The 14,034-nt window shown below is 31.8% G+C and overlaps 1 protein-coding gene across 1 annotated transcript; it reads right to left on the reverse strand.

Annotated features, from left to right (window-relative positions):
- Positions 1-845: 845 nt before the first annotated feature.
- Positions 846-7,016, reverse strand: LOC103496556 (tRNA nucleotidyltransferase cca2). Its single transcript, XM_008458461.3, has 15 exons — positions 6,625-7,016; positions 6,334-6,464; positions 5,966-6,083; positions 5,430-5,485; positions 5,263-5,312; positions 4,902-5,000; positions 3,699-3,808; positions 3,435-3,562; positions 3,071-3,137; positions 2,826-2,909; positions 2,662-2,724; positions 2,399-2,543; positions 1,682-1,849; positions 1,466-1,563; positions 846-1,302 (listed from the first exon to the last, which is right to left on the reverse strand). Exons 1-15 carry the CDS (start codon positions 6,931-6,933, stop codon positions 1,195-1,197), a joined length of 1,734 nt encoding a protein of 577 aa, XP_008456683.2. The 5' UTR covers positions 6,934-7,016; the 3' UTR covers positions 846-1,194.
- Between the last annotated feature and the right edge of the window lie 7,018 nt (positions 7,017-14,034).

A 14,034-nucleotide genomic window follows, 5' to 3' on the forward strand; every position in this document is an offset into this window, starting at 1 on the left:
TTAAATGAAAACTATTATTATTTTTATCAAATTAAATAAAAATTAACTTTATACATAGCATAAAAAGAATATAAAAAATAAATAATAATACTAATAATGAGTTATCTTCAAATATGGCAAGATAGAGCAAAATATTTATAAAAATATAACAAAATATCACAATTTTAAATAAAATAAATTTTCCAAGAATGCTCTTTAACATTAATAGCAAAAACCAATATTAAAAGAACAATGGTTAAAATAAATGAATTTCCAAATACATAAACTATAATTAAAGCCAAGTTTAAGCTACAGAATTTGTTTCCATCCACAAAATCCAAAAATTAGTTGGCCGATTTCACTTATGGATAGATTTTATTAGTTTTAATCAATTTGATTTTGATTTTACACCAAAAAAAAAAAAAAAAAAAAGAAACAAAGAACAGAGAGAAAATGATTTTGGTCCAATTATTTGATCGAGTGGTTAATTTGATTTTCAAAAAATTAATTTTGACGTTTGACGTAACATTTTTTTTAAAAGAATAAATAGGTTGATTTATATACAAAATAATGATTAATAAAGCCTAACGAACCAACATGGACGTAAGCTCAACCGACCTAATATTTGTTTTGTTTCGCCCCCTCGAGTTAATTACAGTACCTTTGGGAAAAAAACAATAACAATGTGCTTAAGGGCAAAAATATTGATGCAGTTTATCGCACCTTGAGCCAGCTTTTACCACCATTTACACGACAGAATATTGCATTTCCTTTCATAAATATTTTTCAATAGATAAAAAAACATTAAAAACAATGAAATAACAAGGGATTAAAGAAACAACAAAGATAGACTCAAAATTCAAAAGTTTCAAGAATACACTATAAATATCATTAAGCAAAAAAAACAAATAAAAGAACTTAAATATAGTTTACATTATCAAAGTAAATTAAAACAAAAAAATGACCTGAAATCCCAGCTAAAATTCCTTATTTCTCTCTAGGTTCTAGTTAATACCTATATGGCTATACACTACTCCCAATCTTCAACCTCATTCCTATTCCATCCTAAGGGATTTTAAGTACTTCATCAAAACTCTGCATTGTTATCATTCCTGTACTTGTTAATAAAACACCTAAACTCTTCTTCTGTCTAAGTTATACTAGAAACAAAACTTCAGAAAAAAGTGTTGAGAGATTGAAGAATTAGAGCCAACCTCATTCATCCAACTTAACACGCTTCGAATGTGTTTCCCGAATCCAGTCGATGCATTCTTCGGATGTTCCTGAGGGGTGTGCGAGCTGCCATGCAAGTATCTTCTGTTGCTGCAGTATGAGAAAGCCGATTCGGTGTCATGTCAAGAGTATTTTCTCAACTGTTATAACAGTTTGTTGATGTTTAGATATTAGAAATATTGATTGATCCCTTAGTATCAGTGTCATATCGGAAGAATTGTAATGCTTGGTCTTTACTTGGAAATTCACTCACCCATTCTCTAACAAGTGGTCCTCCTGCTTTCAGTTGCAAAATGTTCATAATCTCCTTCCCATTCACCAAAGGTTTCATCTCCCACACATTTTCCAAACCTGAAAAGCAATAGGAAAATGGGCACACCCGAGGAGGAGACGGGTTAGAGGTCAAAATGATTGAATGGGGAACACGATGTCTTCATAATACTTTGCTGCACAGCTTTTGGGTTTATACCTAGTTTAACAGTCTCGTTGTAAATGACGTCAAACAGTTCTTTTCGCTTTTCCAGTTCAAAGTTTTGGTTTAACAGATCTTGTGCATAATCTACATTAGCAGGATATAACAAGGTGGCCATCAATAAAGCTACAGGCCAGAAGTCTTTAATTTCCCGCAAAAGAAGCCCTGCGAAGAAGAAAACTGTGTCAACAAAAACAAAGGAATGGAACAAGTGATTACCACTTGTAATTAGGACAAAAGTTTGATCAATAAAATATCCAATATACAACAGATAATTTAGGTGGGATTAGTAGAGCTCGTTGAGGTCATCATCTTAAAGGTTACTCGATCATTCATCTAAGCCACAAGCTATTCCTCCATTTCTCTGATAAAAGGTTACCTATAATTATTGTGTAATTTTGTAAATTCACACCTCTCTAGTTATAGTTGTGAAAGGTTCTTCAACAGGTGAGCATATAAGATATATTACGACAGATGTTTCTTCCATCAAATAGGAGGGGAAAAAGCCACTAGATACAGAACTCCACACCACAATTATTCTCTGAGTTGACTCATTAATTGTGCATTGCTATAATTTGTTTTATATAAAGTTTTATACAGTACCAGTTAATACTCGAATCCTTGATACAGAACTCCACACCACAATTATTCTCTGAGTTGACTCATTAATTGTGCATTGCTATAATTTGTTTTATATAAAGTTTTATACAGTACCAGTTAATACTCGAATCCTTGACGTAGCAGGAACATCTGCACATTCAACACCCCAATCAAATCCATTGGGTTGAATTTCCTCTTTAGATACAAGAAGAGGAATCAAGGACAAAAACTTCTCCAAGACCTGATGTACGTTAACAACCTATATGGGAAAGATGTAATCTGTTAAACATTCACAGCTTATTCAAAACTCCACGGAAGCGTGTAAGTTTGAATATATAAATAATTGCACAAAAAAACTAGGTCAGAGTATAACTAACTGTTTCAGCATCGCTAACTTTTCGCTTGAGAGAATCCCGGAAAATATAGTTGACAACAGGAATCTGCAGGGCACAAGATTCAAAATTTAAAGCAGCCAAGAATATCTTAAACATACAATACAACATGAGTGAAACGACAAATACCAGAATGACTTGATGAATACCTTTTTGGATTTCTTATCTTTAAATGTGAATTTTCTGAATGGAAGGCAGAGAGAAGCATACAAAGAGAGCCTTTTCTGTTCGTCCTAAAAATCAAATGTTACAGAACACCGTAAGTAAAATAAGAACAGTACCAAGGGCATAAAGAAACAAATAAATAAATACCGACAGTCAATTTAGCAATATAAAAAATAAATCCACCGAGGGAGAAACTGCAAGGACATAACTCTAATAGTTCTTCACTTACACTAAAGGTAAAGCAATTGATATGTTGAATGAGGTTCCACGTGGCATCCAGACAAGCAATGCAAAGCCTAACAAAAATAGCAACCTAAGAGCGTGAGAGAGAAAAAGACAGAGAGATCAAGTTTCCATGGATGAGCTATAAGACATATGGTAGAACTGTATATATGCATTTATAAGAAGCATTGATTTGTATCAATTTTCTTGTTCTGAATAATAATTATAATGTAAAGTATACAGTTATGGGGTGATAGAACCCACTGTGTTCATTCTCCAGCTTCTTGGAACCTTATGCATACATAGCCCACGATATTATGTACTTGGCAAACTACATAAACACCTCCTTTGGCAAGATGAACTAATCATACCTATTACACACCTCAGATATTTCAGGTTCAGTGTTAGAAGGAAGAGTAAAGACAGTCCAAAATAAAGTCAAATCAGAAATGTAGCTCATTGCTTTTACTGGCTGATTCCCAGCAATCATGAGATCAATCTGCATAAAGGATAAAAACCAAGAAAGAGTATCAAACCAAGAAAATAGAGTAGGTTTACTGGATTGAAAAAATATATGTTGTAATTAAACCGTTTATGAGAAAACTAGAACAAGAGATATTCTATATTAAGTGCACCTCAACTCCAATACGTTCCCTGCTAATCTTTGCAGCAAGAGCAGCCTTTACTTCTTCACAAGCAGCAGCTTCCTTCAGTTCTTCGTCCAATGTGAATTCAAATCTTGCACCTGAAATAATAAAGTAATCAAATATAAAGAAGTGTAATTACAGAGCTTGGTTCAGAAAACATATAATCTCCTTTTACGGTGAACAATAATACGAGATGAATGGAGTACGTAATTAGAAAATGGAAGCTTGGAAAGTGTACCACATTGAAGATATATAAAGAGACTAGAAACTAGAAAGAGTGAAAAGTAGCATAAAAAATATCACTCTAAGACCAAAAAAAAATACAAAACACCGGAGAAACGACAGAAATTTAGGATAGAAAAAGTAGATAAAAATGAAGGTAAACGAGGAAAAGGTACCAACAAGATCAAGACGAGTGCTTTTTCTATTCTTTTTCTTTCTTTTGAACTATGTTTTTTTTATATGAATCTTTCTTTCTTTTGGCCTATGCTCAAGTTGGTCTGATAATACACCTAGTATTTAACAAATAAAATCCTAAGCTTGTTTGTATGAGAAAAGAAACCCAAAATCAAATGAACCCAATAATTTGAGTTGTGAATGATAAAGATTTACATGATTGAAATAAATAATTTAATATCTAATATCACTATCAACTATAAAAATATCAGGTTTTAATATATACAGTTTCAATTTTTTTTTTTAAAAAAAAAAAAAAAGGAAAGGTTTAAGAGATATATTAGTTCCATATGTTGGTATTATTTCAAGTAAGCCACGCTGGTAGGAATGGTATTAGAGGGATATTAGGGGTATATTAGTAGTTAGTTAAGTAGACTGTTAGGGAAGTTGGTTGTAAATAGAGGGAGATGGGAATGGAGAAGATGAGCAATATTTGGAGAGTGAATCAGGGGCTTGAGAGTCCTCAAGACTGGGAGGATCCAAGTACCTCAAACACTTGGTTTATCTTGTATCTTCATTATCTTTTAAATTTCAATATATCCAGGTTCTATGGCAGGCCTCCAAGAGAATGATAGTATCAATAAACAGAAAATACAAGTAGGTCATGACCCTTAAAAAGAGATTAGAGTTCGAGACCAATGCTAATTTAACCATAAACATAAAAGAAGAAAACAACATAAGATCGTGTCCAAGGCTCACATAACTAGTAAGACAGAGAAATAAATACAAACATACAGAAACGTATGGCTCGAAGGACTCGAAGTGGATCATCCATAAATGTAGCTTTAGCCGGTAAAGGAGTCACAATTTTCCCAAACTTCAAATCCGAAATGCCTGTAATTCAAGGTTTTACGAGTGGAAAATTCAGAAAATGAACAACTAGTACTCTTTCCCAACCTCAGTTATCAAGGAATTTAGTAATATTCAATCCATCGTCTCATCCATTATATAGCCTATTTCATCTCTTATAATTATTGTATATTAGAAACTGACATCTCTTATAATTATTGTATATTAGAAACTGACGGTTTTTTTAGAGAAGTTTAATAAATCAGTTCTTGATTTGAATTGCAAAGGAACGTAAATTAATACAAACCTCTTTTCGTAAAATCTTCGACTATGCTCAAGTTGATATTGTAGAACAAACTTTCAGGAAGCAAAAAACCTAACGTTAATATTAACAAAATATATATATATATATATATAATATTGAAGAAATATAATATCTTAAATGAGCAAGCTACGTGATAAAGAAAAATATACCTATTGATTGTTAAATCCCTTCTATATGCATCCTCCTCTGCCGTCCCAAACTTTTGCTGTAAAATCAAGAAACAATTAACCATCATGTACAAAGCATACATTCAGACTATATCCAGCATTAGTAATACAAGTGTTGCAGATTATACAATTGATTAAAGATTTAAGGAAAGGTGCCTGCGTTAGCACTGGCATATCTAACAAGAATGTGGCCAAAATATCAATAATCAATAAAGATTCTGCACTTGCAACCAGTCATCTTATGGCCAAAAATACACTGTTTCTTACAGCCTAAAGTGGAATTTTTTTTATCTCCATGAGAACAGATATTACAAATAAACGGGTAAATGCATGATCCAAAAGCTGCTCTTCATCCTAAAATGTTTGACATTTTAGAGCATTGATATCCCAGGTTGTTGCCTGCTGAGATTCCAACCTATAGCTATAATCTCAAGGGCAGCTGAAATTTCTCTACTGAAAACGAAATGTGAACTTGGAAATTAACAAGACTACGTGCAAAACAGCAAACACCTACATACCTTAGTAGGAATACGGCTATTCTCACTGTATTCCTCACACCTCAAGTTTACAAAATCAATCCACATATCAAAGATACGCATCCTTGCTGTTTCTAGATGTTTTGATTGGTCAGGGTTACTGGAAAAATATAATTAGAAGTTAGAAATTGCTTCCGAACTGTTCAAAAGAATCCAAAAACTCACAAAGATCGAGGGGAATCAAGACATAATGTTCTGCCAATGACTTCGTGCAATGAAAATAAAGCCTTGGCATAACAAACTCGAAAAATTAAAATGAAAGTGTATCGTCCTTAAACTAAAATGCCTCCTACATTCTCTTCAATGTACCTCCTAATTAGCATATACTGTGCAAATACAAATGATCATACCATGGAATAACAGCGACTCCTTGCGCTTCTTCCCCAACTGTCAACAAATATTCTCTAACCTTGTCCACAAACTCGCTACCCAACATATTATCCAGAGCGATATCAATATCGTAACAATCTTTGCCGAGAAGCTGTAAAAACAAAAACCCAGTAAAAAAAGATAATCCAAAACCCAGATGAAATAAAAATAAATTTCCAAAACCCCACAAAATAGTTCCTAAATTCAGCCCTACTTTCACGAAGAAAAACAAGAATTAATACACTTCCAGAGCAAGAGAGACAGAAGAGGACCTTATCACGAACCCAACCGCCAGCAACACGAAGTTGGGTTTGGAGATTGAAGTGACGAAGGGTCCCGAGAAGCCTGTGGAAAATCTTCTCCTCGGTTTCAGTGAGTTCGATGTTGTCCTTGACTTGAACAAGTGGTTTAGGGGAGGACATAGCGGTCGCCATTGATTTTGGAGACGGAAATCTGGTTGTGGGGAATTTGAGGGGAGGGTGAGGAGGTGAAAACTTGAGTAAGGAAGTGGGGATAGAGAGCGAGGGAATGATGAGGGAGTGGAGTTTCAGAGGTAATTTCAAAGAGAAAAGCAGTTTCATGGCTTCCTAGAGAAGAAGAAGTAGAAGTTGTCGCCTTCCATTTTCTTTCCCCTCACAAGCCTCGAAATTACGCCACTCCCGCCCGCTCCTGTAATTATTATTCAACCCTTTGTAAAGATTAAAAATCAATATCGATATTTTCAAAGTTTTTAGTTTGGTGACCCTAATTTTAATGGAAATTCTAAAAATATTTTAAATAAACTTCATTTTGGGTCAATCGTAGTCTATGGTATATCGTGGTGCATTGTAATATATTTTGTTATATTTTATAAGTATTTTTTTTATTTTATTATATTTAATAATATATATCTCTAATTTTAATTCATTTTCTATTTTGAATTTTGATTCATTTTGTTCCAAGTATAATCTTCATTTTTCTACTTTTATTTTTGTTTGATTTTTGAAGAAATTAATATAAATAGGTCTTTTCAAAAATATAAAATAGCCGTAAAATATTTACACTCTATAGAACAATTCCAAAAACAGAAAATGGTCAAAGGCTCACCACCGTGTAAAATACCAAAAATGTACCGTCAACCACGCGTTAATAACCCGTGCGTAATATATTTGCGATCTTTTAGATTTTGTTATTGTTTGATACGCGACCGTTTAGATATGACTACAATTTATACGCGATCGTTTAGATATGACTATAATTTCGATCATTTAAATATGGTGCAATCGTTTAGATATAGCTACAACGCGATCGTTTAGATATGACTATAATTTATACGCGGTCATTTAAATATGGTGCAATCGTTTAGATATGACTACAACGGGATCGTTTAGATATGGCTACAATTTATACGCGATCGTTTACATTTTGCTACTCTAATCTAAATGATTTTTTTTCAAGATTCTTTGTACACAATCGTGGTAATTTGTGATTGGTTCCAAAATTTCTTATTCAACAAATGCCCCTTTCGAGATTTATGCACGTGTATGGGTGTGTGAATCTCGAAAAGATAAACTTGAAGTCCAAACACGAGCATTTTTTTTACTCAATTTGACATATCAAATTAATCAAACTATAAATAAGGGTTGGAATATGGTCAATCCTTAATTTGAATAAAGTTTAAGGTTTTATCCTCGATTGACTTTGATTTGATGATTTTTCTTTTTATAAAATTTGGAACCATGTTTTAATTTGAGACAAAAATGGATGCACAAAAATTTGGAATGACCAATTTTAATTTTGGGATAAAATGACCAAATTTAATTTTGACATAAATACGAGACCTCAATCATTAGATAAAGTTATATCTATGACTCCAATTTAAATTTGAGATAAAAATGAAGGTAAAATCTAAATGTTAATTTTAATTTGGCAATAAAATCTAAATTTAGAAATATTTAAATATGCTTAATTATCTCAAAAAGTGCAAATCGAGATTTTATTCCAAAATCAAATAAAATAAGATAAGGGAAACTTTCATAAATGCAACAAAACACCAAACTATTTACGACTTGTGTAACAAAACCCATAAAGTTAGCTATTTTTTAAATATTTCAAGTTTGCTTTCCATCTTTCTTCTCTTTCTCGCGATTTCTTTCATTATCTTGCTCCTGCGATTTCTTTCATCGTCTTTCTTCTTTTCCTTCTTTTTTTTTATGTTTTGATTTTTTACATCGTATTTATTTTTTTCCTCTTCTTTTTTTTCTGCTACGATTTCTTTCCCTCGTATTTCTTCATTTCCTCTTTTTTTTTTTCGCTGTAATTTCTTTCCATCCTCTTTTTCCTTTTTATCTTTTTTCTACGTCGTTTAAATTTGAGTAACAAAATCAAACGACCGTATATAAAAAATAGCAAAATCTAAAAGATCGTATATAAAAAATTTGAAAAAAAAACATTTAGATTGGAGTAGCCAAATGTAAACAATCGTGTAAACAGAGTAAATGATTGTATAACAAAAATAAAAGATCGTGTATAAAAAATCTTTAAAAAAATCATTTAGATTAGAGTAGCCAAATGTAAACAATCGTGTATAAAAAATCTTGAAAAAAATCATTAAATTGGAGTAGTCAAATATAAACGATCGTGTAAAAAAAGTAAACCATCATGTAGCAAAAATAAAAGATCGTGTACAAAAAATCTTGAAAAAAAATCATTTAGATTCAAGTAGTATACGATTATGTAAAAAAAGTAAATGATCGTGTAAAAAAAATAAATTATCGTTTAGATTTCCCTAAACGATCGTGTACCAAAAGAATTAAAAAAAATCGTGTACCAAATTTTGAAAAAAAAATCGTTTAGATTTGGGCCCCCAAATCTAAGTGATCAAATCTAAACGATCGTGTAACCAAATTTAAATGAAACAAAATTAAACGATATAATTGAAAAGATAAATTGTAGTCATATCTAGACGATCGTGTACCAAACAATAACCAAATCTAAACGATCATAAATATATTATGCGCGCGTTGTTGACAGCGTGGTTAACGGGTCATTTTTGGTATTTTATACAGTAGGCGTCTACGCTTTTTTCGTTTCTGGAATTGTTCTATACAATGTAAATACTTTGTCACTTTGTTATATCTTTTAAAATACCCCATAAAATAATTGAGTTTTAATTTTATTAAAAAAAATCAAATTATTAAAATATGTTTAAATATCTCAAAATGAAATTCGATATTTTATTTCAAAATAAAATAACATAACATAATTGAATTTAAATTTGTTTTATTATTTAAAAATTTAAAATCATTCAAAATCCTCTTATGAATTGGACTTGTTAGCTTTATAAATAGAATCGTTCCTTACCATTCTTTTCACAACAAGTAGAACAAAGGTATAAGAAAAAAAAATTTCTCTTCTCCCTCTTTTTCTTCTTTTTTTTCTTCTTTTTAATAATTTTTTTTTAACTTTTTGCCCTTTTTTTATAGGAAATAAAGTTATCATACCTCTCTTTCCTTTCCAATGCGTCTTCAAAAGGTGAGTATTTTTTTTTATTATTCTTCTTTCTTCTTCTACTAAGGATGATCAGACATTTGCCGTCAGATCCACCGCCCTAGTAGGAGCGATTGAGCATCTTTGTCGTTTGGAAAGGTGACTCTGCTATTAGCGATCCAACTTCTACTGGAGACGATCGAGCATTTGTTATCAGATCCACTTCCCTAGTAGGAGTGATTGTACGTCTTTGTCGCTTGGAGAGGAGACCCTACCGTCAGAGATCCAACTTCTACTGGGAGACGATCGGACTTTTGTCATCATATCCATTGCCCTAGTAGGAGCAATCAGACATTTTCGTCGTTTGGAGAGATGACTCTGCCATCAGCGATCCAACTTCTTCTGGGGGACGATCGGACATTTGCCATCAAATCCACCGCCTTAGTAGGACCGATCAGACATCTTCATCGTTTGGAGAGGTGACTCCACCATTAGCGATCCAACTTCTTTTAGGGGACGATTTGACATTTGCCATCAAATCCACCGTCCTAGTAGGAACGATCGGGCATATTCATCGTTTGGAGAGGTGAGTCTGTCGTCAGTGATCCAACTTCTACTAGGGGACGATCGAGCATTTTCCTTCAGATCCATCAACCTAGTAGGAGCGATCAGACATCTTGGAGAGACAGAGGCGAAGTTGTACAATCTTCATCATTTGGAGAGATGGAGGTAAAGTTGTATCGTCATCATCTTAGAGAGAGAGAGGCAAAACTACACCATCATCGTCATCTTGGAGAGAAGGAGGCAAAGTTGCACCATCGACGTCATCTTGGAGAGGTAAAGGCCGAGCTACGCCATAATCGGTCCTCTCAGGGCTACAACATATTGGAGATGAGGTAGAGTTTTTTTTTTTTTTTTGCATCGACATTTTTTAGAGGAGTTAGAGCTGTACTCTGCAGCGAAACCTAAAGTCTTCAAACTTGTTTAAAGAAGCAACGATGAAGTTTTTTTTTTCTCTTTTGGCTTGAAGAAGACAAAACTTTTAAATTTAAATATAAGAAAACGTTGATGAAGCCTTCGAGCTTGAATATGGGGAAGCATCGATGAAGCTTTCAAGCTTGAATACGAGGAATTGTTGATGAAGCCTTGGAGCTTGAATATGAGGAATTGTTGATGAAGCCTTCGAGATTGAATATGAGGATGCATTGATGAAACCTTCGAACTTGGACATGGAAAAGTAACAATGCAATCCTCGAAGTCGGTAGAGCATTGGTGAAATCTCCAGTCTTGCATTTGAATAAGCCTTTATGAAATAATAAGATATGAATAGGCTAACCCTAGTTTACCTGATCTTCTGCTCGATAGGCATAGATATAGTAAGGGAAAGCTTAGGGCTCGCAAATAGGACGTAGGAGGCTTCAGAAAGGAATAAGACTCCTCCTATTCAAATTTAATTGCATTTGTTGAAATATAATTATTTAAGGAAAGGATAATTGTATTATATAGAAACATAAATAATAATTAATTATTGTGGAAAATAATTAATTATTTTGGAGAAACATAATTAATAATTAATTATTGTAGAAGATAATTAATTATTTTGCAAAAAGATAAATATTGATTATGGAGTGAAGTTGTTATGGTTGGGTTAAGATAATTCATGTTAGAAGTTATAAGTGATTTATTGGAAAAGATTTTATTGATTAAATTAATTGAGGATTTAAGTTAATTTGAGATTTTGGAGGGAAAAGTTGGTTTTGGTGGAATTAGATTTAATTGAGTATATATATATATATATATATATATATATATATATATAATAATTTGGAAAAGTGTAGTTAATTATATGATGGAATATAATTATGTTTGTTTGAAAAAGAAGATAATCCATGAGGAGAGAGATGGTTGATTTGATTGAACGATAAAGATATATATTTATTTAGAAGAGAGAATGATGGTTTAAATAAATATATTGTTATGAAATAAAGAACCAAAAACTAGATAAGAACATAAAAGAAGAATAGAGAAGAGAGGGAGAAGAGAAGACAATTGAACTCAATTGAAGTGTGTATACAAATGATTTCTACAACCTCTATTTATAGGGTTGTGAGAATAATGGTTACAAAACCAAACATAAATAGGGATAAGAAAGTTATGGATATTGATGGGGAGGTTATTGGATGAATTTGTAACCTAAGGAGGTTATGGACATCTAATAATATTTGACTTTAATATTGAATATTCATAACACTCCCCCTTTAGATGTCCATATTATATAAAATAAATGCTTCGTTAAAACCTTACTAGAAAAAACCCAGTGGGAAAAAATCCTAGTGAAGGAAAAAGAGTACATCATTTTATATACTTTAATAATTGCCTCATTAAAATCATTGCTAGGAAGACCCAATCGGAAAAACCATAGTCAAGAAAAGAATGCAACATTTTTACTCCCCCTCATGAGTACATCACTTGAATTCTCCGAGTAGCACATTTCAATGTTGTGCTTAAGTTTTTCAAATGGCGGAGTTGGTAATTGCCTTTGTAAATAAATCTGTCATGTTGTCTTTTGAAGAATTTTGTTGAATATTGATGTCATCATTTGATGCTTTGTCTTCACATAAGAACACTATTGGCTAGTTTTGTACATCATCAATATCGCTGCATGATTTAAAGTAGTTGTTCTGATCTGCTTCATAAGTTGCCATAATATAAAAAAAATCTTCTATATATATTGAGTAACTCGTGTAAGATCTAACTCGCATGAGTTAGATAAATAACCTGTATCTTCATAATCAACTAGATCACAATTAGATCTATTAGAATAAATTATTGTAAGCTAATAATTCTTAAATTAAACATAACATAGTTTAATTCTATTTCAATATTTTTTGAGAAATATTATTTTTATGTAACAAAATTACTAAAAATATTACAACAGATAGTGGATAAACTAGTAAAGATACAAGTGCACTTATTTCTCAAAATTATGGTTCTTCACGACCTCAAGTTCTTCTTTATCTTTCTGATACGAAATGATATAATTTTTTTTTTTCACATGGCCAAGTGAATGAATCACCCTAGGAAAGTTCAATGATATAACTAGTCCAATTTCATTTGCTTTATGCTTTATTTGCAAGTTAAGACAAAACATATAATCTCAAATTCTTTTTAGAGAAATTTTATTGTTTTTGAAATCTCTTGAGGAGTTTCTACTCAAATCATCAAATTGGACAAATAAGAGTTATGTTTATATCCTCTTATCAACAAAAATGTAATAAGAGATGATGATATTCGTCTGAAAAATTTTATAACTCTCTTATTATTGAATCATAAGATTTCATAACCTTCAATCCTTCAGGGATATAATTATTAATAAATTTATATCAAATGTATAATGACTACATCCATAAGGTGTATGTTAAGCTTTGCATACACACTAAGATATGTTAGATATCTCATGGTATTGTATCCACCATATGAGAATATGTATCTCTCATATAACCAATACCAATTCTTTGTGTGGAACTTGTCCCACTTTCTATTTGTTTTACAAACACTTTACTTGTATTCATCATGTTCGATGTTTTCTAAATGTCTAACTAGTTCTCACGATTTGAAACATATAAGTTTATTTTGATTGGGTTGTTTCTTTTCACATAAGCCAATCTATTTTGTGTTGTCGCAACATTGAATATGTCTAGGTACATATTACTTATTTTCATAAATAATCGTGAGCAACATTGTATGCAAAAATATTGTCAAGTTATTTAAGTATGGTTCCATTTCTTGTCATGACATATAATTTTATCGAGATCTCTTTACCATCTTTTTTTTTTTTTTTACTTTAAGATTCTTATGAGTACTCATATTCAGGATTTCTTCTAGAATATTCATATCCTTAACTGATCATTAATTGACTATTTCTTCTTTAAGGATCTTTCTCTTTGGAACTCACATTTGCCTATCACGCTTCAAGCGTGTAGTATTGACAACTTGTTGCACTAAGATATCGTTCTTAGATGGTATCTTTGTAACCATTATAACTTGGTCACTTTCTTACATTTGATTTGATATCATTTTATTCCAAATGAGATATCTTTTGAACTTCTAGTTCAAAATAATTTGTATGATGATCAAAATGAGACAATACTTATACATTTAATTCAATTTATTTTTCCAACATTTTCTTAATTTCTCTCCCTAATGTTGGAAAA

Source organism: Cucumis melo, chromosome 3 (assembly GCF_025177605.1).
Source record: "Cucumis melo cultivar AY chromosome 3, USDA_Cmelo_AY_1.0, whole genome shotgun sequence".
Taxonomy (NCBI): domain Eukaryota; kingdom Viridiplantae; phylum Streptophyta; class Magnoliopsida; order Cucurbitales; family Cucurbitaceae; genus Cucumis; species Cucumis melo.

Excerpts from the sequence above, each read along its gene's own strand:
- LOC103496556 (XM_008458461.3), bottom strand. The coding sequence starts at position 6,933 with ATGAAACTGCTTTTCTCTTTGAAATTACCTCTGAAACTCCACTCCCTC. Across the intron at positions 5,313-5,429 it reads AGGGATTTAACAATCAATAG|TTTGTTCTACAATATCAACT; the intron begins GTATATTTTTCT and ends GCTTCCTGAAAG. Across the intron at positions 3,809-4,901 it reads CCTTCGAGCCATACGTTTCT|GTGCAAGATTTGAATTCACA; the intron begins GTATGTTTGTAT and ends TTATTATTTCAG.